The sequence below is a fragment of the Phasianus colchicus genome, chromosome 1 (genome assembly GCF_987193195.1).
Source record: "Phasianus colchicus chromosome 1, bPhaCol1.hap1.1, whole genome shotgun sequence".
Taxonomy (NCBI): Eukaryota; Metazoa; Chordata; class Aves; order Galliformes; family Phasianidae; genus Phasianus; species Phasianus colchicus.
The window spans coordinates 129,754,680-129,782,004 of record NC_143436.1 but is presented as its reverse complement, the minus strand read 5'-3'; the positions used below and the strand labels follow the sequence as shown (position 1 = coordinate 129,782,004).

At 38.8% G+C, this 27,325-nt stretch overlaps 1 protein-coding gene across 2 annotated transcripts; it reads left to right on the top strand.

The window, feature by feature from the left end:
• The first annotated feature begins 430 nt into the window (after positions 1–430).
• On the top strand, positions 431–25,612 carry XG (Xg glycoprotein (Xg blood group)). 2 transcript variants are annotated; one of them, XM_090134690.1, is made up of 10 exons: positions 431–2,287; positions 3,383–3,520; positions 14,236–14,277; positions 14,702–14,758; positions 18,782–18,817; positions 21,276–21,341; positions 22,548–22,604; positions 23,201–23,239; positions 23,520–23,639; positions 24,849–25,612. In XM_090134690.1, exons 2-10 carry the CDS (start codon positions 3,460–3,462, stop codon positions 24,863–24,865), a joined length of 495 nt encoding a protein of 164 aa, XP_089990816.1. In that variant the 5' UTR covers positions 431–2,287; positions 3,383–3,459; the 3' UTR covers positions 24,866–25,612. The 2 variants fall into 2 exon arrangements, with proteins under 2 accessions (XP_089990816.1, XP_089990873.1); XM_090134747.1 differs by having other exon boundaries at positions 431–3,284.
• The last annotated feature ends 1,713 nt before the right edge of the window (positions 25,613–27,325 follow it).

Here is a 27,325-nt window from a genome sequence, read left to right as displayed (position 1 = left end):
TTTGCACTCTCAGTTGTGTATATCCATAGTTTTCTATTTATTTTAGGTCACTATCTAAACTGGAGTATCTGAGTTTTTTCTTCCTTCTTTTATCTACAGATTTCACTTGTCAAGATTCTGAAATACACCCTAACCTTTCCTTAAACTGAAATGTTTATCTTCTTTTTGCTCATTTCTCTTAGGCAGATATAAAGGATAAACTTGAAAGAAGGTGAAGAGTTAATTAGGATTAGGAAAAGGAATGGAGTAAAAATACAGTTTTTCAAACCCCTGCATTTAGAATACATTAAAAACCTGAAGGATGACATACCAAAATGTATGTTTCCCCACCTTCAACGATAAAACACTGAAATTCTAATTAAGATGTAGAAATTATATTATTCTGTTGCCAAATTATATCACTGATTCTCTTGTGCATTTGGCTTACATTTAGATGACTGTCTATGATAACCAGATGTTTCAAGATTTTAATTAAAATACCTCTATTTTTATTATAAACAATACTGTAGGCTTTCCCCAGTAGTTCTAGTTTATAATTCGAATCTTTCATCTCTGAACGACTCACATAGTAGATTGCCTATGCCAAACAGAGTAATGTCCAACCTCTCTCCACATGAAGGATGAGGTTAAAACTGGAGAGTTGTGATTGTCCTCTTGTTCTCCTATAGTTTGTCTCATCTAAAAGAGGCCTGATGTGCTAAAAGCAATTAGTGTAGAGAATAGACAGATATGCTGGCTCCCTTTCTCCACCCATTTGCTGTTTTTTAAATATATGGGACCTTTTTTTGTGAAAGAACAAGTCAAAAAATTAGGCAACTTGTCAGCTTTGTCAGGTGAATATTAAGTAGAACTGTTTTCTCTTAAAATAGGAAAAGATTGATAAATACTTTCTCAAAGTGATAAAACTGCAGTCTACGATCAGATAAAAAGCCCTATATTTGTGCTTAATATGCAATACTTACCACCTTGGGCAAGCATTTGCACATCGATTTGGCAGAGAGAGCTGAGTTTAGTAAGACCTACAGGGCTTGAAGAACATAACTTGAATAAATATTTGGGGTCTCTGATTCCAATGGTAGGTCCACTCCTTTAGTACACCCTTCGGCCTTTTTGATATTGCTTTTATTTAGCTTGATGAAGTAGTAGCTGGTTTTGGAAGAACTAGACAAGAGACGCATCATATTCAAACTAAATTTAATAACCTCAATATCCAAAGAAAGTATCTGGAAGAACTAGCATCAGCAAACAGGTGACATAAGGTATTTTGGGAAGATAAACTGTCAAGAACAGCTTTGAAGTAAAGCTACTGAAGTTTATGAGGTGCTTGGACTTGCCTGGGACTAGTATATAGCCTTGCTATCTATTATGTTCCTTCAGGCAGATTCATCACTGATATGAAGATTAGCACACATGCCTGCTTTTTTTTGTGTTCTGGAAAAAAGCAATCCTGTGGAAATGCTAGTGTCATGCTCTGATCCTTGTTTTAAGCGACTGAGTTCTCTCTTTAACCCTTTTGTCCTTAACTCTTCTGAGATTGAGCAATAAGCCCATCAGGAGAGCAGTACATAAATTGAGCATTAGATCTTCTAATCCTAACTTAAAAATGGTTAAGACATGAGATAAAATAAGCTAGTCATCTAGAAGCCATTCTGTTGGGTTTTTTTGAATCTGTGGGGGAAAAAGCACAAATGTGATAAATTTGAACATCAAGCTTCAAATATCACTTGGTTTTATCCGTCCAAATTTTATGTTATATCTTCTGCTTTCTTGTAGGTGACATAAAAGCATAAATTCAGGATGTAGAACTACTAGCATCCAAAGGAGAGCTATGAAGATGGTGAAGGGCCTGGAGGGCAAGATGTATGAGGAGAGGCTGAGCTCCCTTGCTTTGAACAGAGCTGAGGGGAGGCCTGATGGCGGCTGCAGCTCCTCACAGGGAGCGGAGGGGCAGCGCTGAGCTCTGCTCTGTGTGACAGCGACAGGGCCCGAGGGAACGGCATGGAGCTGTCAGGGGAGAGGTGGTGGGGGTCAGGGAAAGGGGCTGCACCACAGGGCGGTGGCTGCCCAGGGCTGTGGGCACGGCCCACGCTGCCAGAGTTCAAGGAGAGTCTGGGCAACACTCTCAGACATAGCATTTGGATTTTGGGTGGTCCTGTGTGGAGCTGGGATTTGGGCTCGATGGTCCTTGTGGTTCTCTTCCATCTCGGGATATTTTTTTGGTTCTGCAGTTCCATACTTAACTCTGCAGAAACGCACGTAGGGCCAGCCAGCCTTTGCTCCTCACCAGGTGGGAACATCCAGCAACACCAAAAGTGTATAGATATGCTATTAATAGTAGCAAAGTCCTGAGTACATTTGCTGCCATAGTCAAAATATTGCTGACAAAAATGTCTGCAGCTTACGTCCCAATAAAAAGGAGAACTCACCAGTGTCCATGTTGCTTCTGTGTGCCAGTAAGATGATGGCAATCGAGTTCAGCAGGCAAATGAACTGGCATACATTTACCACAGAGGGATTATGGCAAGCTTGCATTTTAATATATGTAATTAACTGTGATTTTAATATAAGCTCATGCATGTATACATGATTTCTGTTCTTCCAAAGCTTTTTTTCCCCTCTCGTTTGGACTTTGGCATGGCATGGATAACTGCAGGATATGCATGGATATTTTTATTTAGAAAGTACGTTTAGATCAGTGGAGAAAATCGAGACAGACATATTTACCTCATGACTAAGAGCATCCACCTGGGACCTGGCCGTGCTCCAGGTCAGCAGTCTGACATTCCATGTTAAGTTCACAATCTTAATTTTTTTTATGCCTCTATAGACAATCCCCAATCCTTGCAAAGCAGACTCTTGGCTTCCACTTCCCTAACTATGGCTTTCATTAACAATTTGGATGCCAGGAGGTCTTCCTTTAGCAGCAGTTAGGTGTCAGCTGAGAACTGAACAGGGAAGGAGCGCTCTGTGCGCGGAGTACGTTTGACATTGTTCAGGCATGCTTTGGAGAAAGCCTAACCCCTCTCCCAGGTTATTTCAGCTCCTGTGGCACCACGCCCTACTTTGGAGAAGAGGACGTCAAACAGGTTGGCTTTCCTTCAGGGGAAGAGGTGGAGTAAAAGCACGCTGGTTCCCATCTCATTGGGTGCTGCAGGCGGCTCCCCTGCTCTCCGCCTTCACCTGCTGGGTGATAAATGCATTTGTTAGAGGGCAGGTGTCACCTACGGGTGCTGCACGTGGCTTTGCCAAAGGGCTGTCTGTGTTTATCACCTGCCCCATACCAGGTGAGACATTTAGGGACCTCTCCCTGGTCCTCAGTACATGAGTGTGATGGTGAGAGACCTCTTTGGACATAGCCACTGATTAAAAGTGTGTCCCTCAGACCTTGGCACTGCCAACACCTACCCATCATCGCCTGGGAATAACAATCGGTGCAACCAAAGCTCTGCATAGAAGACCATGGGGAAATTCAGAAGCATCCTTCTCGTCTTCCTTGGCTATCTTCTAGTCCATGTAAGAGGTAAGTGAAATTGGCTTATTTCTAGGGTGTGGTTACTAAAAATGAAAAACAACAACAAAAGCAAAGCCTCAGCCTCTCAACAAATACACTTGTTTAGAAATACTTGCTATTTTTGTCGTGACTATTTCATGAGAAACACTCAAGGGCATTTAGGTAAGTACTTTGGCAGTTTCTAAAGAGATACATAGCTTTTGGATCTTCACTGATAACAATCGTGCTAATTAGAGTTTGCTTATTATTGTTTCATAGTTTCCCTTTGGTGTTACTTTCCTAAAATAATTCACAAGCTTGAACTTGAATATATACTTTTACAAATGGAAGCTGAAAAATGAGTTTTCAGGAGAACTTAAAATTTTCAGAAAGATCCTTAGTCAAATGTTTTTTCCATAGTTTTAAAGCTTTTCTTGGTTACTGATGTTTAGAAACGTTATGTATTTTGTAAAAATAAGCGTTGCTACAGTTTTAAAATGATCATGTTTTAATATTGGTATCAATTGATTAACTTTAGCCAACATCTTCCTGAACATATAAAATCCAGATGCAGACATATGTATTTCTTTATGTGCAGGATTAATGCAGATCTGAAGACATTTTGTGAATGGATTTTGAAAAATGAATACAGATGGAGAAAATGTAATCCTTTTGCACTGAGTTTTCATTGTAAACTCTGAAGTAATTTTCTTTTAGCAAAGCATTCTGTAAAATTTAATTTGCCATCAAATCAAATAGGATCATCCTCATGTGCATCTGACATGTAGCATTCTGGTAATCTTTTTATTTTGTTGTGTATTACTGCAAATACTTTTAGAGCTATGTTTGACCACAGGATCATTAACCACTAGTTCTAAAATAGCTACTGCTGCTCTTCCTTGTACCAGCCTGGATTTAAATGGAGTCCCGGGGAGATCTTGCAGGGATGAGCGGTGGAAAAGACTCACCTTTAATTAGAAAGGGTTCTTGTAAATATCCCCTAAAATGCAGTAAAAACTTTGATGATAAAATTCACGGTTTGTTACCGTATACTTAAAATAATTTCTTTAAAAATGAGGAACTAATTGGAAGTCTTCTACAAGTACTGTGTCACTGAAACAGCAGAGCGACAGGACAGTGACCGCCTGCCCTGTAGCATGTTGTGAACAGTGATGATTCACACTCTCTCATTACTGGCATGTTGTCTTTCTTGTTCTGGAGATCTCTTATGCTGAATATTTCTATTTGAATTATCTGAGCATGGGCAAGCTGATTTCCATACACTGTGACACTGTAATTACTAGGGCAGTCAGGCTAACCGTTCTTGCTGTACACATGTAATTAAGAGGCAGTTCAGGCCCTGCTTCAGGGAAGAAGTCATTGCTGGAAGCTGCTGGGGACTTTTGGCACAGTCTTATGACTGTGGAAACTATTTCATCCACTTTTGAGAAATAAAATGAATTATTTTAATTCTGTTGCAACAGCCATTGAATTTTATCATCAAAGTATTTACTTGCTTCAGCAGACATTCATAGGAACCACATCTCAGCCCTAATCAAGACACACTGTTAGGAAAGGCTTGGGCATGCTATGGAAAAGCTGGTCTAAGTCTTCAGGATATGAATGTCTACGGCATGATTCACCCTTTTTTATGCAGCCTTAATTTTTACCTAGGCTTTAACCATCTGTGATAGCTCCTAGAAACTGCCAGGTCACTGCGGCCAGGCCAGATGCTATGACTCCCCTTATGATCTAGAGCTTCCTTTGTGTGAAGGCACCTTCAGCTAGTTGGCTGGACTCTTCTCTAGAGAGAGACAGCACAACCAAGGACCACGTTGCTCAAGAAAAGGAAGATCTGACATTGTTTAGAAACTTGCACGCTTTCTGTGATCTTCTGTGCTTTTTCTCTTTTGGCTTCTGTAATTTTCAAGCTTGGGCAGGTTACATGAGTTCTCCTATACAAGTTGAGATGCAACAGCTAATTGCCTGGGTGGCTTTTAGGCCAAATCCAAATGAAAGAAGCCTCATAGAAACTTCTTTTTGCCAAAGTTCACGCTAATGTCACAGGTCGGTAACTGTGGCTCAGCTGACCTGTGGTAATCCAACTTCAGCTGTGCCTATACATCTTTCTTGGAGCATGCAAAGACACAGTTAGGGGAGGTGGTGCAATCTGACGTCTCTCTCCCGTATGAAGCTGGAAAACAGCTGAGACTCTCGCTCAAACCTGAGTGCTCAGAAATGCTCCTTGGGTACCCAGTATAGATATAATCTACCTATCCATGTTTTTGAAGACCAGATGGTAGGTTACATAGTTAGTCAATAACAAGGACTATACAAAAGTTGATGATTCAGACAAGTTAATTTTACTCCATTACATACTGAGTGCTATACAGGTAAAGGGAACAGCATTGCTGGCCAGTAAACTATATATCACTGTCCAAGGCTTACGAAGATTTTGACTCAAAACTATTTTTGTTCTCAGGTAATTATCTAGGCACTTTACAGGGAGAAAATTACAGACCTGTTTGGATTTCAGACGCTGTGTCTTAGTTATTATGAATAATGTAGTTTCCACTGGAGTTAAAAGACAGAATGGGAGAGGTGCAAATCCTGTCGCATTTATCTCACACAACTCCATCAAACTCCTGCCCATCAGTGTGTGTGGTCCCTGCATACCTGCTGAAGTACTCATGGTATCAGAGGGGATGTATTAAACAATGAATTCCCTTGTTACTGAGTGCCAAAGCTGTTCCACTCCCAACAGCAGAGTTGCTATCCTCTGTAGGCAAGTCGGTACTGCCATCCAAGGGTGTGACTGCAGTGCGATAGGTAGCATACCTGAACTGTTTGAAACACTGCTATCAGCTGAGCTGTTGCAATGCCAGAGCTCAGGAAGAGCCAACAACAATTGTGTTTGCTCAGCTTCTCTGATCACTTCTCAAACACTGCTGCCATTTTGCAAGCAGCGCCCAAACTGCCGGTTTTCAGTCTGCATTTTTCCCTCATTTGCATCAGAAATCGTCAATCTCTTTCCAGCCTGTTGAGGACAATAAATAAACAACATTAAAAGTTAAAAGTCTTTCAAGAGCAGAAATCAACAAAAGTATGCATTTCTATGGCATTTTTTCTTCTGGCTATCAGGAGATAATTCCATATTATTTTAATCTTCTCTTTTAACATTATTCTTCCTTCATTTCCACGTGGAATCTAAAATCCATGTTTGTTAATGAAAAGTATATCTAAGATATTGATTAGAACAGCATCTCACGAAGCCAAGTAGGCCATCCCAATTAAAAGAAACCACTTGAATGGGCTATGAAAATATGATCCAACTTCTGCTGTGTATGCTTTGTCTGACAGACATACATTTGAATTTCTGAGTAATTTATTACCAAAGCTACATCACAGCAATATGTTTTCAGAAGTCAGCAATCCTCCAGGTTAAATATAAACAATGGCCAGGGTAGCACTAAGATTAGCAGACAAAATAAAGCAAGGTCCTTCCTTTTTCCCAGAGCTTCACAGAAGCTATGGTGGAGGAACCAGGCATACACAGAGAACAGGCCTGAACAGCCACAACCCACTAGAACACAATTTCACTTGTTTTTTTTAATTTAATCCAAATAAGACTGGGGTGGTACTTGAGACTTAAAGGAGACTTTGTATGCTTTTAAATAGACCTGCTTGCTGACCTCTAACACCTCCTTCCAGCCTCATTGTTTGAAAGAAAACTGCTAATGGTGCAAAGCAGAGCAATTGTAGGCCTCACTTCTTTGCTACTTTTCTAGAGAGCACAAGTGGAGAATGCATATGAAACACACTGGCAAAACTCATGTTCTGACTTATTAATCCCTTGGAACCTTGGTAGTTATGTCCATGGAGTACTGTGAATTCAAGTGCACAGGCACAATGGAATTTCTAGAACAAATTTATCTTGTTGGTTATGGAACAGCCCTACTGAGATCTGTGCTGCCCATCCTGCCTGCTGAAGAGCCAAGGGTGGTTCTCTGTCTCTGCGCTGGTGATGGAGATGGGATAAGGTACATGAGAAGATACTCTGAGAAACAGAAGTGACTAAGGCTGGCATCTCTCTGCTGCTTTGTTAGAAATCCCAGCTCCTTTATTCTGCATGTAATTTTAGGAGACACATCAGCTTCTTCTGCACTCACTCTGGAGAAAAATTCAGAAAATTATATATATTTGATGTTATGTATGCAGGGTGCATCACATCATAAGCAGCAGTAGCTACCTTTGAATAGCTGCTGTTTGTCCGCAGCAAAGCAAACACCATAAAAATAGAAGACCTCCTTTAATGTTTGATGAGGCCATGCTGCCCAGACATAAAGCAGTGCTACACTCATGCTTTATTAATACATCTTATTGGCTGGTAATTATTTAAATGTGTTTTTGTATGAATAAGTGAGAAAGACTTTTTCATTTCCTTTGAGTTCAAAACATAAACAGAAGTAGCCTGGCAAAACACATGAACCCAATAATCAGGTCCATATGCTGTGGTCTGTAGACTGGAACTTAGATCTTAATTACAGATTTTAAAGCACACTCAATTTCCGCCACGCCACCGAGGGGCTGAAATAGCAATCATTGTTTATGAAAGGACCGTGGTGGAGAAAGAAATGATCTAATGTAACTTCATTAGGAAATATGGATCATTGGAGTTTTACATCAAAGAAACTGTACCCACTCACTGAGGTTTTGTCCATACTGTCCACTCGGGGGCATAAACCTTTATGTTCTCACACAACTTTTCTTATGTGAGTAATTTCCTTTAAACAAACATAGATATTTCGTGAACAAAGCAGGACCAATAAATGGGTATGCTCTGAACCAAAGACTTGAGAGAATATGTACGCTTTTCTCATAACAGAGGAAATATGTACAATGACTATATAATGTCCAGAAATGATCTTTACGAAGAGTATCTTACCATTTCTGCTAAAAAGTACAGAAGTCCCACAGGTGACTTAGGTATCATGTTCTTTTCAGATACTTAATACTTTCAGAAAATTTGTTCTCATCTGTGTGTCACTCATTTCTTCCTCAGTATCTGCCAACTTCATAATCTTTTAAGCTCACTGCATTCAAAAAACAATTCTTATTTAATCATGCTGAAGAACCTTTTTTGTTGTTTTTAAACAATGTGAAATCAACTTATTTTCCCTTTCGAGGTACCTAATATGTTTAGTTGGTTTTTTTACTTTTTTGCTTTCTAATTTACTTGTAACACAGTTAATCTTATCTCAGTTGTATGACTGCTATCACTGCACTCAAAGCCCATTAATTTAATCATCTCAATGACAAAAGGACAGAATTCATCTAACACACACATACATTAAAGTTGTATGGCCATACAGATGTACATATACATACAACACATTTTCTCATGTATCTAAGCTTCACCTTTAACAATAGTCTGCACATACTGAATGCCTGAGAATTTAATTTCCTTTGCTCTATTACCTGACTCTCCTTTAACAATATTTATGCTGTCTTGTTTAAATGTCTGTCATTTTAATGACCACAAACTTTGTTCATACAGATATAGTGCAGGACTTACTGAGGTTCAAAGTCACATGATGATGCTATGGTAGCCTTTTGTGAGACAAATTCTGTCCTCGGTCATGGCTGAGACAGGCTGAGACAGTTGGGGCTGTTCAGCCTGGAGAACAGAAGGCTCTGGGAAGATCTAATAGCAGACTTTCAGTATCTATAGGAGGGCTATAAGAAAGAAGGGGACAGACTCTTTAGCAGGGTCTGTGGTGATAGTAAAAGGGGAAATGGTTTCACACTTGAAGAGGAGAGATTTAGTTTGGACGTAAGGAAACAGACATATGCAGTGAGGATGATAAGACACTGGCACAGGTTGCCCAGAGATGCAGTGGATGCTCCATCCTTGGAGACGACTAAGGTCAGGCTGGACTAGGCTCTGAGCAACCTGATGTAGCTGTAGATGTCCCTGTTTGTTGCAGGGGAGTTGGACTAGATGACTCTTAAAGGTTCCTTCTAACTCAAAGGGTTCTATGATTCTATAGTGAATAATAGGTAGCATCCACCTGCAGAATCTGTTCTTGCTCCTTGTAAACTCTCCTAAAAAACTATGGGAGATCTGAAAGAGTGCTAAAGAGTGATGGATCTGTTTAACATTTAGGCTTCATGTTCAACTACAGGCACAAGATGCTGCCATCTGTATTTTAGTTACTTGGGCCACATTTTCAAATAACAAATATGGGCAAAAGCTAGTGCATATTAAATGTATATCTGACTTTGCAAAGGAGTGACCACCTTGGTGGAGTAAGTTGACATGGCTAACAAGTACGAGCACTAGTGAAAGAATGATGCCTGTAAAAATAAATGGAATAACTCTACAGTTTGAACTGCTGTGTTTTGGTGCTTGGCTTCACGGAGTCCATTCTCTCGTGTGGCTCTCACAGAGAAATCTAGTGGTAGCAATTGAAGCCAGGCCTATTCTTCAAAGTTCTGCTGGCATAACTCCATGTGTTTTGAGGAGAGGAAGGAATTACATCCCCAATAATCCTGGAACTGCCAGCAAAAGTCCTGCTGTTAGTACTGTTCATTGTGTTTGAGTAGATTGTACAAACATCATTGAAACAGCTTCTTTCTCAGTGCAAACAGCATATCCATCTGGAAGGCTTGCTTTCTTAGCTTAGCATTTTTTTGTTTGCCAATAAGGACTGTACTGTGGTGTTAGACAGGAGCATATAAGCATCTTCGAAGAACAGTTTAAGAACAATTGTGGGCCACACAACAAAAAGCACTACTGCAGTCATTTTATTTCTATGTGCAAACAGGGTTTCTCCCAGAAGAAAGGCTAGAAGTGATGCCAAGAGATAGCATACTAACCCAAAGCAGTAATAAGAGAGATAATTCTGAGCTAGCACAATCTGCATAACTAAATCTCTTCATAACTTCATGCATGTTATATATATATGTATATATACCAAAGGAATTTTTATTTTTTTCCTTCCTTCCATCCTTCCATCCTTCTTCCTTCCCTCCTTCCCCCCTCCCTCCCTTCCTTCCTCCTCTCTCCCTCCCCCTCTCCTTTCTCTCTCTCTTTCTCTTTTTCTTTTTTTCTCCGTATCTCTCCTTCTTTCTCATTCTCATGAGAATACTTCCAGCTGTTTCTATTATGGAAGCCATTTTAAAAAGGTCATTTATTTAGGTGAAAAACACAGTTAAGTCTGTTCTATGAAGATGCTTGTCCAATTTATTCTTGATGCCATTTATCTTCAGAGTTCCCTGAAGTGACTGCAGTTCCTATTGAGGAAAATATTCTCTGAGTCTCTGATTTGTTTTTCTTTTTAGACCCACCATTCTGTGAATGAAATTTGGGCTGTTCAGCTAGTTAACCATCTGTTATCCTCTCAAATTAGTTTCTTAAAATGTCTAGGTACAATCCCAGAAATGGGAATGATCATTTAAAATTCTGCTCCACAAAATCTTACTTCTTGGCAACCATTTGATGTTATTATTGAAGGAAGTTGGAATAGAAGTCCAGGCAATCTTTTCAGTTTATTGGAATATCATTTACTGTGCTACACAGATGTCCACATACTGCCCATCTGTCAAGGCTTACATTTACATAACCAAAGAAACTTCAGTGTAGGTTCCTTTCTTAGTCTCTATCAGTCATTCTGTTTTGGTGCCATTAGTGTCTGTTTCTTTTTATTATCTGGCTGATCATCAGAAATAACAAAAATTCAATCTGAATATTTTCTGCAGGGGTTCTTTTTTATTCTCCTTAACATTTTGGTAGTTTTGCTTTTCTCCCTTGCTGTCTCAAAACAGAGGCTCTTTTTCTTTATTTACCATTTTGGTGACAGAGCAGACATAGAACAGAAGAGGGAAGCCAGATAATGTATTTCAGGAGAAGGGCAAATGTCAGCTACTGCTTCCCTTTCTCATGCAATTGGAATCATCTGCATGATCTTGTCTGAATGCCACCATACTTTTGGATTAAAGAACTCTGTTATTTTTTTTCTTTCTCCTGACTTGAAAGATATACTATACTTGGAAGTTTTCCATAGGTTTCACTTAGAAACCAATTTTATCAAGTTCTCTAAGCATTAAAACCTCCGTAGCTCTCCTTTCCCCATCATTAGTTCCTGAATGCCAGGACTTGTAACCCAGGACCAGATTTGGCCAACAGCTTTTTGGTCTTTCAGAATTATTCCGATGACTCACCCCAAAGCAAAGTTTGAGCCCTTCTGGGATGATCCTGAAGCAGGGCTCAGATTAGACAGCCTTCAGCTCTCAGGATGCTATTTGAGAATGATGATTTATACCAAGGATAAAATCGAAGGACACCCAAACTGAACTTGCTGGTATTTCTGTCACTAAAATATACTTCAGAAAAACATAATTTGAACACACATGATCTTTGAGGTACCTTCCAACTCTAGTAATTCTATGTTTCTATGTGCCTGATCTAATAAGTGGCAACCCTGCCCACAACAGGAGGGCAGGAACTAGTTGATCTTGAAGGTCTCTTCCAATCCAGCCTGTTCTATGGTTCTGTTGTTCTGTGATTTAAGTGTTAGGAGCAGGATGCACACAGGCTGGCAGGGCTGGGTGACAAGGTTGGGCTGAGGCCTGGCCATGGATAGGATCTACCCTTGGCCTGGAGGTTCATAGCCAGGCATGGCACAGCCGTGACATAGATCCTGGGGAGGAGCTTGGGGCCAGTGAAGGATTATTGGCTGAGGAAACCTACTGTCAATTTCATGTCTTGTTTCACTTAATGGATTTATACAAAATTAAGAACAGGTATTAGGATATTATTGATGTAAGGGCCTAGCTGAAAGGTTAGTGGACCCAGCTGGGCTGGTCAAGCAGCCAAGGTAAGACTAGAGGACATTCCATGAGCAGCTCAAATGATGAGATAAAATGTTTTTATGATAGCATTAGCAGGACAGTGTTACGCTGTTACCTGCTTTTCCCTTCCAAACATGAGTTTGCCACACTATTGTAAGGAACAGTTTTGCTTCTGAGACCACTCACTATTCAGCATTCTCACCTGGATTTATCTTTCCTGTCAGACACCAGCTATAATTAAGTTTGCAGACTTATGTGAAAATCTTCACAGGAGTCAAAAAGGTTTCACTTCATACTTTTGTGTTGGAACATGCAGTGTTCTACCACTGATTAGCTGATCTTCCCATGGAGTTCTCTGACAAAGACAAGGACTGTTATCGAAGCACTAATTAACAGGAGGAGTGACATGAAGCTTGCCAGCACCCATGGAGCCAAGACTGACACCAGTGCTGAGTTGAGGGGCTTCTCCAACAGTCCCCGTCTACTTCCCGGCTTCCCCACTCCAATAATAATGCTTTTCTTGCTGTGAAGACTTTGATCCCTTCCAAGAAAAACACTTTAGCCTAGAGCTAGGTACTAAGACTTTTAGGCAGACTGATAAAGAGGTGCAGAGTAGGAAACTCGTGTGGTAGACACAGTGTTTTCCTGCTTGAAAAAGCCAAGACATGGGGTCTCTTTCAGTGGGTCTGTATGTGCTGACCTATTATTTGGCATACAGACAGGAAAAATGGGGTTTTGGTCTGGGTGAGAACTACTGGATACCTGCTCTGTAAAGAGGTGAATAACAAAGACTATGTATTAAAAAGACATGGCAGATCACAGAGAGAGGAATGTATGTAGATCACTGCAAATGTAATGCCTCCTGCTTATTTCCTTGGAAACTACAACAGATACAAGGAGCACAATAATATTATTTGATAGAGCAAATTCTCAGCTGCAAAACCCTATTTTTCAACATAATCACCACCATTATCTACTCATTTTTACCAGTGAATAAGAAAAGCCTGCATGCCACACTTGTAAAAATCTGCACTAGCAGAGGAGGCCAACTGTTGCTGTGCTGAAAAGCACCACCCACCTCCTCACTGTGCGCATAGCCACTGTTTGGTCTCCATCAATGTTCAGCGTCAGTGGATGTCAGAGGGTATCATTTTTTTATGCATGGAGGAATTCATTGATACACCCTGGCTTCATCCACACTTCCGTGTCAGATTCCATATGGACAGACTGCCCCTCTGCTACTATCTGTCACACAACAACATGTAATAGAATATTGGTGAGAACATTTGACCTCTATTGCCATGCCATGAACATCTACCTCTGACATCCTTGACCAACACTGTAAAATAGGAGGCACTACAATCAGAGCAGCCCTTGTAAATCTTAGATGAATACCTGTGTTTGCTCAATTCAAACTTTGGTTTACATATATTTAATATTTTCCTTTTTTATTTTCCTTTTTTTTTTTTTACCTGCTAACTTCAAAGATCAGGATGCTCATTTCTCTGCTGTGACATTTAATGATGTCACTGTCACCTAAGACAGAACACAAAGGGTTCTTTTCTCTCTTTTCCTATTTTTTTATGGTTCATTGAAACTAAATTAGGTAAACACATCTGTCTATCTGTTAGAGCTCACATACATTACAGAAAGACTTGGAAAAAAAAGCTGATTGAGGTGACAAGTGACCTCGGGACAGGCATGCCAGGAGAGCTGATGGCTGTGGTCATTCAGGGCTATGTGAGGCAGGGACAAGGGCTGACAGCTTGCTCTGGGCAAGCTCCTATTTGGGTGGGTTTCCATTCTGCCTATTCTAAGCAGGGTTCTGGCTTTATCCAGAGTCCTCGGAGGTCACAGATATCTGCTTGCTGATGGTCTCTGCTTTCTTCTAGGTCAACGTGATTTTGATTTAGCTGATGCTCTCGATCACCCAGGTAGGTGTCCTTATTTTGCTATAGTATTTAAATCTAGTAATAAATTTTAAGTGCTTTCTATTTTTCTTGAGAACTGGAACATGAAAAGGGTAGCACTCCAATTAAAAGTATGAAGGGTAGGGAAATGTCAGATTTTTAATTTACATACAACTGAAAACTGCTGCTTTTTCTGTTTTGTTTTGTTTTTAAAACATAACTTTTTTGACATAAAATCATTTTTTTCTCTTTAAAACAAATAACCCCCCAAAAAACAACAACAACAACAAAAAAGGTTTTGGAAACATATCCTTCTTAGTTTCTGCCATGATGCATAAAGATTTACTAAATACAGCTCTCTTAATTTGCACAAACTTTCTTTTGATAAGTTGAACAATGTCAAGAGTTTATTATTGTATTTTTTTGTATATATCATTGGGTCACACAGATGATATAATTACCAGGAAGCCCACAGTGATCAGAAGACCAACAAGACCTCTGATGAGTGAGTAATAAAGACAACAGTCATGACTGATATCCATTATACATAAGCTTTCTTATATGAGATTATTGCTTGTATTTGTTAATGTGCCATTCCTAAGACAATTTGTGTGAATTTGTGTCCTCCCTATGTAAAGAAAGTATTTTTTGGACAACCAGCAATTGCATGTCTTTACTATTTTCAGTAAGTCTTTAGAGCATGGCTGGCCACAGATGGCATTTTATTTCCAGATGGTCATCTTAATACTTTTCTAACCTGTATTGACATCTCTGGAGACTATAAAAATGGATAAACGTAGCTAAAAATTGATAACTCTGCTTCTTCTTTTTCTTTTTCTTTTTCTTTTTCTTTTTCTTTTTCTTTTTCTTTTTCTTTTTCTTTTTCTTTTTCTTTTTCTTTTTCTTTTTCTTTTTCTTTTTCTTTTTCTTTTTCTTTTTCTTTTTCTTTTTCTTTTTCTTTTTCTTTTCCTTTTCCTTTTCCTTTTTCTTTTTCTTTTTTTTCTTTTTTTTTTTTTTTTTGCATTATCTCTTCTTTTAGCGTAAGTGTTCATGATGTTTGATAACAGACTGAAATATTATCTAGTTTTGATTGCTATAATGACCTAAGTCAGAAAGAAAAAAAAACTGGGAAGAGCAGAGGTGACTGAAAGGTTTCAGCTGTATTTTTGAGTATTACCAATGATAAGTTTCAATGAATGGCTGTTACTGTTGAAAAAAAACAAACTCCAAACAACAACAAAACCACATGCATATTTATGACAACATTTTATAACAACACAGATATTTTTCACCTAAATTACACCAAAGGAAATTGCGTTAATCAGGAGATGCTGGATCACATTAGCCCACAGAACAACTTTATACCTTTTACTAGATAAATATTACAGAAAGATTTTTAGGGTTACATGTTCCATGTGATACTGGTTCACTCTGTACAAGCAGGGCAGTGTTTTGTGAATGTGGTAGCTACTAGATCCTGTGCATTCTTCCTTCTCTCTTGCTTTTGTGAAGAGAATCTGTGTTTGACCTAGATTAGAAGCACCTATTGCAAAGTACAGAGAAGCCACTGCTCTCTACTTCCTTTAAAGTCAGTGGGGAGTAATCAGCATATCTAACAACAGTTCGTGTAATCCTAAATGTGGATCAGTTCTCATCCTAATATAGACATTTAAAGTAGGTTACTTGAATCATGCCCTCAGAGACTCTGTCCTTAGTCATGCTAGGAGGCCAAGTCAGAAATCAATAGTTACAGTGACACTACCTCAGTCAAGTGAGAGGAATTGAGTTTCTTAGACTTCTGTTAGACATGTAACAGTGGGAGAGCTGCCCTACCTGAATCAACTTTGCTAATTCTTGGGAATGAAGAACTCGATGTCTCCCAGAGTGTATTTTGGAATCTCTCCCAGCACTAGCAAGGATTGCAGGCAGTTTAAAATCGATTAGAACAAATTTTTAGAAAGTTCTGAAATAAGTTGCTGGTTTGGAAATGTTCAGAGAAATAATATAAAAGTGTGTCCTAACATGTACCTGATGTTTCATATTAACCTCGATGCTTCTTCTATGTCTCATTTAGCCAGTGACACCGAGAAACATGTCTCGCTGAGATGATGATATTGGTAGAGTAGGGTCCAATTACTGTATAGGCCCTGTCCTCCAGGCATCACTTCCCACACAAGAATCCCTGTCTAAGTTGAAGTTGCCCTGCAGGTATCTTTCAGTGGAAGGGAAAGATGAAATTTATTTTTGAAATCTCTAAATAAGTAGGTTTTAGCCACTCATACTCATCCTACATTCTTATCTCTAAACTGGAGAGAGATGGATTTAAGGGCTGGACTATTTGTTTTTTACTGAGAGGGTGATGAGTTGCTAGCACAGAAGCTGTGGTGCTTCTCACCATCCCTGGAGGTGCTCAAGGCCAGGTTGGACGGGGCCCTGGGCAGCCTGAGCTGGTGGGGGGACAGCCCTGACCATGGCAGGAGGTTGGAACTAAAGGATCTTTAAGGTCCCTTCTAACCTAAGCCATTCTATCATTCTGTGGTTCCATGATCTAATTGTTGTACACTCAAACCCACACACTCAGGTGCTCTGAGATTTTTGTGTTCAAGTTGCCTGGTGAGCATCACGTACAACCAGGATAAGGTACATCAGCTCCTAGCCCCTATCATGCCTCTGTGGTTCTTCTTGATAAGAAATGACAAGTTAGTTTTTGAACAGATTCATACCTTCATACCTTTCACAAGTCAACAGCTATTATTGTAAGGTCCTCATAAACTTGCTTACTGAAGCCTCTCTGGACCTTAAACCAGCATGCTGCCCACTGTCTGTTTTTACTTGTTTGGGATACATATACTATGTTTTTAGTCTGTTTTCTGGATGAACTAGCAGGAAAATAATGGTATAGGTGATATGCTGCAACCTTTGTGTTTAGAGTGCCCTTCTGCTTTTCTTCTGCTGACCTGTGCTGCTGCCTTATCAGAGTGCAGGCTTGCTGTTTTTGACAGAAACAGCACATTCCTCAATTTTACAGCTGGGAATGGTGACCTTTGCCATCTGTTCTTTTAACCCTTTGTTCAGCTGTTTCTTCATGTGCTTACAGACACTTTTCTATTCATATTTAATTCATACTAACCTCAACATCTCTGTAGCAAATCTCTGCATGAAGCCTCCAGGGCAGAACCCTGCATTTTACCCGAATTCTTAGTTTTGATAAGAGATTGTTGCTTCTTAAGGTACTAGTCTTTGACATGGAAAGGTATTTTTGCAGTGCAGCTCTGTTCTAGCTAGACAGGATTAACACCTAGTTTGACAAAACATACCTACTCATGCAGTATGAATATGATTATGTTCCTGTCAGATTTCCTGGAGACATCAAAGCATTTCTGAGTATTCATATTTACATATGATGAGAATAGATACTGTGCAAAAAACAGCTTCCTGTTCTCTTTGGATGGAAAGAACACATGAAAGCAGACATGATTGTGATGTCTTATGAAGAAATATAACATATGTTTGAATGTCTATCTAATTTTCTTTGGCAATTAAGATTGTTATTATCTAGGTACATTTTGCTTTTTCTTCAGATTCATGCTCTATTTCCATATTTATTAGAAGCAAGAAAGTGATCTCTGGATTTAATAGCATCTGTCTAATATACTTCTGCATATGAATCAGTGACCTTTGAGAACTTACCGTTGTTCCACACACCCTAAAATATCACCTACATACTCTTTCCACACCTGAAAGATGTGCATCTTATACAGCTCACTGGCAAATTGTTTATTTAATGGAAAGTTCCATTTCAGCTACTGCAAGGCACATGCACAATCTCAGGGAATGGTAACAGGCAGCTGATTCACTACATAATGTGCCTGTGCAGAGTTTGAAGCACATTTTAATACCTTTATGGCTCCGCCAAAGATAAACGGATCATCACTCAAAGAGAGGCACATATGATTACTTGAAGCACAATTTTTTTCTATCACCATGACCCTTACATAAATTAGTTAATTCAATTGTGTCTCCTAACTAGTTTTATTACTTTCCAAGATTTTTTTTCTAGAAATAGGTGCAACAAATTACACCTGAGACAAGTATACATGTAACAGTTTGACCTACAGACATAGAAGTTAATAAGTATAAACAAATCAAACAAATAAATAGATGCACCTTAATATTCTAACATAACTAATTTTGCTTACATGACCTGCACATATATGAAAGATGTGCAGACTTTGCTTCTAATATAAAATTTATTCTGAAGGAATGCAACCTTTGTAATTGAAGCGGAAAGTATGATATAAATTGTTAATTCTTTTGTGGGCAAATATTAAATTTTATAAGTTCTTTTTTTGTTTTGTTCTGTTTTTGAGAAAAGTGGAATATCTTACTTGAATTTGTGGGTATTATCTGAAAAAAATGTTGCTTGTCAACCATTGTTTTACATTTTCTGCAAATAACTAGTGTTTCACTTCCCTCAAGAGGTCTGCCCTGATTACTTATCTAAGTCTTCTTCCTTTTTGTTTGTTAGACAATGATCTGCATTTAGGAGACGCACTTGGTGGGGGTGAGTACTTTCTTCTTTTCTCAGATATGTTGTGGTTAAGTGAGTTTGGGGTTTTTTTTAGTTCTCCTTTTTGAAGTCTTTCTTGGCCAAAAAGATTTCAAGACTGCAACATAATCTGTAGTAAAGGAAGCCATACCCATGTGCCAGAGGCCACAATGCAGAGTAGGGGCACCAGGATGGGCCGTGTCTGGCTGCCAGCTACAGGGATTTGCATGCTGGCCTATTTGTATGAACTGAAGTCTGCTGTGGTTAACAATGCCACATTGCAGTACCAGAGCCATGGCTGGGAACTGCACACATTGCCCAGTCAGCCATCATGGTTCATAGATACAGCCTCTAGCAGAAGGCTGAAGACAACAGATAACACCAGCAGTTCGTTCAGCTATCATAAATTAATCTGCCAAAGATTAGGAATCAGAGGTAACAGCAAACAGAGATGAGTGTTTTAGCTCTGCTGGCCACGAATCAGAAATGCAGGAAAGAATGGTTCAGAGATGAGCACTGATGGATATGATACAGTTTAGGTTTCAGGCAGACAAGATACTGTAACCTGCTGTAACTTCCACTTATTTCTATAACATACAAACCTCATCTAGGATGTATTTATAGCATGTGCTGAGCTGTGTAAATGCATGACATCCAAGATGCTGGAAAATTTTGCACCTCATTTTACTTAGTATGTTTGGAGCTATACCTGGAATATGAAGTACTCTAGAAGGGTTCTTGCATGCTGTAATAATCTACAGTCTGAGTAGCATTGAATCAAGACACAAAATTCCATTCATACTTGAATCAAGGTTACAGAAAATAAAAACAAAAAGAAGTGCAGTGCAGTGGTCTGGTTTATTCATGTTTCAGATGCAGAGAATCATACTTACATTGTTTATCATGCTTATATTGTTCAGGTTCTCCTCTAACATTTCATACCTGTGCTGAATGACATTCATCCACACTTTGTAAAGCTGGATATAGTTTTGTTGATAAGTCCCATATTTCTGCTGTCATTTCTTCCTGCTCATACTGATTGTTCCATTCTTGAAAATTTTTACTGAATATGCTGATGAGAGGATGGTTATAACATGTTGATTAAATTATTAACAAATTACTTAAGTATCTTCTGGAAAAACCATTTCATTGGTTAGCACATGATGTTTCTTTTGACCTTTATTTCTTTGGTCAATTTTCGGTTCATGTTTTTAATTGAAATTGATACGTTTTAATGGAATTAATGTATATACCTCATTATCTTCTCAGCATCTGTGATGCAGAATACATCTTGTTGTGTTTAATGAACACAGTTGCAGCATGGTAATGGGGATGAACAATGACACTGGTAGTTCTCCACTTTTGTGTGGAGTCTTAGTTTAGAACACATGGTCCTGGAACAGAGCAAGTCTCTTTTTCTATTAGGTAGAATTAATTGGGCAAAGTCTGATTCAGCAAAGCTTTAAGAGCGTATCTAAAATCCATTGAATGCAGTGGAATAAATTCATTCTTAAAGCTGAGCATATCTCTAAATAATTTGCTGAATCAGAACTTTAAAACAGCTTACAAATAGAAGTGTTATGTTTAGCATGTAGGCAAGAAGAGGCCATAATGAAAGAGCATCTGACATGAACTGGAGGTGAAAGAAAGATTTAAGGAGAGAGAAGGAAGATGCCATTTATTTCAGTAGCCTGACTTTGATTTATTCAGAGCTAAATTTGCTACCTGACTATGTGAGCAGTTAAATATGCTACTGACCTGGTTGGGGACAACATGAGGAGGCCTGCACTATGAAGTAAGAACAGCCATAGCTATTTTTCCTCAGTCAGTCCGTTACTCCATCACTGTGTGTGCAATTAGGAAACTGCTACTTGTGATCACGTATCTTTCTCTACCCAGTTCCTCTCTTCCCAGTACTCTTGTGGAAATTAGACAAAATGCCAGCTCAAAGTCAAAAGGAAAAATGCTGAAATCTGAGTACATTTTGCACTGTTTAAAAGTATAAAATTCATCATGCCTGAGATGAATTCAGTATGTGTTCAGTGAAAGTACTGTCCGGTTCATAATAATACCTGCTGAGGGTACAGAGATAATCTCTTGCCTCCTGACCAGCCCAGAACACTTTCAGATCAGTGTCACTGCACCACTGACACCTGCAGTAGCATACTGTTCTTTCCAGCTGTCAGAATAAGGTAATATGAGCATGTGCCAGAATTACAAGAAACATTTCCCTTGGACATTTTTTGAGCTCTTCTTTCATTTCAGTTTTGAAAAATTTCCATTTTTTAATTATCTTCAGTACCTTGTAATTCATTGACATATTGCTTGAAACTTTTTAACCTACTGACAAGTTTATTTTCTGAATTCATCAGGGAACAGATGAGCAATATGCATAGATTTTCAGGTTATCATACTGTTTATTTACAGCTCCCTGTTCTGTTTCTCCAACCATCTAACTATTTATTGTCAATAGGTGACATCCCAAGACAACCATTATACCCACCTCTTCCACCACGACCAGGAAGCCACAGTAATGCTGGTAAGAATATTTTCTCCATAGAAAATCTAGCACTAGGAACTGTTCAGAAAAGATATGTTGAACTCTTTACTCTCTTATTTATTTATGATTTTTATAATTTTTATCATACCTTCCTGCCTTTTTTTTCCCTTCCCTTCCCTTCCCTTCCCTTCCCTTCCCTTCCCTTCCCTTCCCTTCCCTTCCCTTCCCTTCCCTTCCCTTCCCTTCCCTTCCCTTCCCTTCCCTTCCCTTCCCTTCCCTTCCCTTCCCTTCCCTTCCCTTCCCTTCCCTTCCCTTCCCTTCCCTTCCCTTCCCTTCCCTTCCCTTCCCTTCCCTTCCCTTCCCTTTTTTCCCTCACTATTCCTGAACCAGCATTTGGAAAGATTTTCTGAGCTTTTGTTGTGGCACCATAAAGCTTTTCTGCCTCTCCAAAACAGGGGACATTGACTTCTAAGCGGCATGAGACTAATATTTATCTTGTTTCTCCTTTCATTTTGGTTATGTATACATGGAACCATGCTAAGGTTCAAATTTGACATCTACCTCCATGAAATGTATGCACATTTCTATGTACAAATCCATACTGAGATGGCTCTAGGGTATACAACAGGTGGGACAGGAGAGATGGATTTACGATTGCTTTTGACTGTTGTCCCAGACACCCACTTAAATACAGTGGAGGTGATACATCTATCCTAGCTATCGCCACCTATATCATATTTACTTCTGGTATGACTGTAGTGATGCTCTGTGGATATGCCCTTCTGGAGTCTTTCCTAGAAGGGACCTACTGACTTCCCACTACAAGAGCTGCTGGGATTTGTGATGTCCTTATTACATTAGGATACGTTCTACTGAAGCTTCCACTAGTACATACTTCTGCAAATAGAACTGGGTCAGTTAATGAGTGGGGCTTTTGCATATTGTGTTTAGGAGCCTAAAGTGGCTCCAAGATTTGGATCCTAAATACAGAACAAATTTAACATATTTTCAAACATACGTGTCTTCATGCTCAGAATGCGTAGACAGCAACAGTCTTAGTACTTCAGCTTCCAGTGAATGTAAATGGGTGACTACTTCTGTAAGACAGCTGCTGTATGGGAACTGGGATTTCAAAGGTCCCTCACCTTTCCCCAGAACTGTTACAAAAAAGTCAGAGAAGAAAAGTGAAGATATTACCACTGTTCAGATAATTTTGCAACAGAAATCCTAATTTTTATCTTGCAGGAGGATTTAATGATTTTGATCTTGTTGATGGGAAGCCTTTACCACCACACATACCAGGTAGTATTTGACAATTCTCATTGCATTTTCTCTCTAATATTTATAAATCAGAGCTCACTGGTTTTGCTTAAGCACAAATGTTTCTTACTGAATTTGTAGAACAAGACTGCTATTTTTATTTAGACTAGTCATCTTTCTCCATGGCTTTTAGCACAAAGCTTTAGTTCCCTTGAAACATATCCCTAAATGCCTTGCAAGGTTAAGCCAGAGCCTTGCAGGATTCATTCCTTCAAATTCTGTTTGGACAGTTTCAAAGCAAGGGGCTTCTACTGAGAACTGAAAGTAGACACTCCAAGTCTGTGATCTTGACATAAATCATCTTATTGTCCAGAAGTAGAGGATAACAAGAGTAGAGTTGGCCTCCTATTTCCTTTAAATCTGATATAGACAGCTAAGGATTATCTTTTTGTTTATATTCTTCAGACAATATTCTTCTACAAAACTGAAACTGATGCTAGTCAGGATTAGAATCAGAGCTTCTCTGTCACAGAATCCCACTCTAGCTGCCCCATTTCACATTGTAGGAAATGCAGAATACTTTGTTCTCAAAATATGATGAAAGACAATTTTTGATGAAACTTCATCCTCTATTCCAGGCGAAGAAGGGCATAATTTCAATCATGGTGGAAACACGGGTATAGTAAATATTTTATTCTATAATTTGTTTCAGATCACCATAAACAGTGAAAAAATGTTAGCCTTATAAAAGTAGTACATATATTAAATGATGCTGTATGACACTGTTTTTGCTGAGAGTACCATAATTACCAGTCTTCTGCTTAATTCCACTTAATGGATTTCCGATGTTTCACCATATGATTTTCAAAGTTTTGCAAAAAACACCTATTTGTAGGTAATATGCCTTAGTCATACTATTTCACTGCGTCTGAAAAAAATCTCTCTTGTTTTCTACAGATTCAGGATTAATAGCTGGAGTTACATCTCCTATAATTTCTGCTTTTGTGATATTAGTTGTTGGATCTATTGCAGCCTACACAGCTTACAAGAACAACAAGCTTTGTTTCAAACCACGTGGTAAGACAGAATTAGTCAATTTCTGTGTTGAATTAGATGGGAATTTAAAAAAAAATAATAATAAAAAAATCTGTGGGAAAGAAATAAGCTAATTATGGCCAAACATTCTCTAGTCTGTATGTCATCTTGAGAATTCTCAGTCAAGTATAGGAAGCCATGATGTACCCAAAGGACAGATATACACCACTTCCTGAAAGGAATTGTGTAATGCAAAGTCTTTGCACCCATGGAGGTGACTGACTGTTATGGCTCTGAGCCCGCAGATCAGCTTGAATCACCTGGATCAGCTTCATGTAGGGCTTCTCCATATACCCTCTGTTCAGGGTTCCAATTTCAGCTCATTGCTTCATGTCCTGGCCTTGTCTACCTCTCTAGTGTGCCTGCTGTGCCTGCCCAGCCATGGTTCTGGATGGCTGTTTGGATTTCTTGACTTGGTCTTAGGCCTGGCTGGTTGCCTTGCATTTACCTGAAAGTCAGTGGGTTGTCCACAGGACCCTTTTGCCATCATCACCTTGCTCTGGCTTGCCTACTGCTAGTGTGGTGGGGTGGCACCGTGCTGGTTAGACTCTGGTCCAGGCTGCCCTGTGAACATCCTTGGTAGCAGCCCCAGTCTTGCAGCTTCCTGATGCTTAGCTGTCATACAGAAATTTAAGCTTCTGATTTTTGTTATTTATTCTATTATAGGACTAACAACCAGTACATTTATCATGTATTAAAACATTCACTGGATTGTAAAGACACTAATGAAATGCAGAATGTGTATGGAAAATTCTCCGTGCACATGGAAAAGTTTGCTAGGCTGAGTGCTGCTGGTGATGCCACAGGAAACTCCACAGGGGTGTTCTCTGGACAGTACTACACAGGGGATACCCATCTGCATCCAAGAGGGATGTTCTCAGGCTACAGCATGGCCAGGGGATGCACTGTGGGAGGTTATTTGTGCCCCAAGGGATTTGACAGTCACTTTTTTTCCTGTGTCTATAGCTAAGGTGTAACAAAAGCATCATGTCAGGAGATGCAGTCTGTGACCCACCTGCCCTCTGAAAAGAGGAGGGAGATAGAGGCCCATAGTTCTGTACTGGTATGAGGTTCCTACCTCATGCCTCAAAGGGACTGGAGAAGAATGAGCACAGAAAGCAGCTGATGTAGAAGCACTGGCAAAGGATGTAGATAGCACAAATGATTCATGTTCAATCTTCCTTCTTTTAGGTGGGGCCACAGTGTAAACTGCTGAAATGAAAATGTCCTCTGATGACACACTCCTTTGGTTGGTGATGTTCTGTCCACAGATCTGACATTTTTTTCAACTTCATAAGTCTGAGCAAAAAATCTTCCTCTAATGAATGTTTTGTAGAGGCACTGCAATTCCATTTTCTTTTACATGATGTTACTCTTAAACCTTGAGATTTACATCATCAAAGATGTACTTAAAATGTCCAGGATAAGTATTGCACTATCTGATGTGTATTCATGAATGTTGGATAAGTATTTTTAATTCAGGAGCTATTTTAAATGCAGAATTCCAGCTTAAAATGAGCTAAAAATTAAAATATTTTGGTTTATCAGTGGTTTTTTTTTTTTTTTGCTAGCTTTTTTGGTTTATGAGTGAAGAATTTTTTTTCCTGTTTTCTAAGTTGTCTCAAAATAATTAATCATTCTGATAGGACTGAAATAAGAAAAATGCCATTTCCACTTCCATTCACACATTTTGCATATTTCTGTATTGTCTGTGGTATTTAAGAAAAAACTGAAGTTGTGTAAATGATTAAGCATTTTAATGCCTTTACTTTGTATCTTATGTCTGAATTCTTGCAAAGAGCTATAGAGGGAAAATACATCCTTAATTTTAAAATACAACATAAAAAGAACACGTGCACCGATGAACCACTGATTAAAATAAATAAAACGAGGAGAGCACAAGTTAATTTTATTTATTTATTTATTACTGAAATGAGATATGGCTCTTCTCAGGAACTGGAATCTGTTGTAAATTATGTTTTCCTTCTTGAAAAATTAGAAGCCTCCAAAGGCAATCTGATATATATATACATATATTTTTTTTCTTTTTATTTTAAGAAATGTGTTCTTCATAATTACTTTGAAGGAAAACTAGGTGCAGAGGTTTTGGAATCAGTTAGAAACAATATCTGTGACATTTTGTCCTATGAATCTATGCTACCAACTTTTAAATTTTGTACATATCTTTTAGCAGAGGTATAGTTGAGTTTTGCTAGCAAGGCTGCTTCATCTTCTTCTCTTGCTCCTCATCAATCTTGCTGTGTTAACAATGTTTGTAGGCAGACAAAAATTATCATCAAAACCTAACACTTCTCCAGTTTCTCTGTCTTCAGGGAGTGAAACGCAGGTGAGAAGCTGGAAAACTAGTGGTTTAGTGACATAATTCTATCATATAGTTATTTTAGCTAACTTACAAGCATAGAGGAAATACATGAAGAATGTATTTTCTTACAAATTTGCATGCAGATGGACGTAAAAACAATTCTGTGTTTGTTGAATTTTGAGAGAAAGACATCGTGTGGACAGGTACACTCTTCTCAGGTACAGTTATAAAAGAAAATACTGTTCTATCTCCGTGATATTGACATGGATATTTCAGAGATCTTTATTTTGATCCTGTATGTAAGAAATTATAATGTACATCAGCTCAAACATGGAAACACCTTGACAACACGCAAAGATAACAAGCAGCTTTGTGGCTACCACTTTCAACTTATCATTGATAATATATTTTAGTAGAGTTTTCCAGGACACATGCTTTTTCTTTAAGAATACAAACTTCTCATGTTAATATTTATGGAAGTTACTATATGTTTTGTCAGGTAGATGTTAAAGCTTTTTGTGGTTACCACCTCCATTGCTTGTTTAACAATAAAAATATGCACGCTCCTTCTTTCTCTTGAAAATTTTCAATAAACACATACTCTGTTTTACCTAAAATGAAATGAAGTTTGCTTGTTTTGTGAGTTATTTTATGGAACGTATGCTGGCTGGCTGGTACCTTTAATGTCTAAGCTGATGTGGGAGCTACTATTAGAGGAAAGAAAAAAAAAAAGGGAAACATCTTATGTATCTCTTTTTCAGGACCAGTGTTCAAGAAGGATTTACATGCAGTTTTAAAAGCATACAGATTTTTTCTTTTAAAATGCTATAACAAATTTTTTAAATTTGTTCTCAGTTTTTCCTAAGCAATTTCTTACTCAGTTGAAATCGTTTCTGTTATTATTATAAGTGAAAAGACAGATTTTTTTTTTTTTTAATTGAGAATTTGAACTTGCATTAGTGAGAACTCCCACCAAGTGTTTAACATTCTCAGGTTCTTCATCTAATGACATCAACACACCAGTGTGCAGGCACCGCTTTCAGTGCTAATTTTGTTTCTAACTAGCATAACTGAGCATTTATATAGGGAATATATTTAAGTCTGAAGGGAAAGGAAGGAAAACAAACTAGCTGCTAGACCATCAGAGCTCTGGATCACAGAATGACAGAATTGTAGGGGTTGGAAGGGACCCCTGGGGACCATGGAGTGCAAACCCCCAAGCTGCACAGGAAGGCATCCAGGTGGGTCCTGAATATCTCCAGTGAAGGAGAATCCACAACCTCTCTGGGCAGCCCGTTCCAGCGCTCTGTCACCTTCACTGTAAAGAAGTTCTTCTGCATGTTAG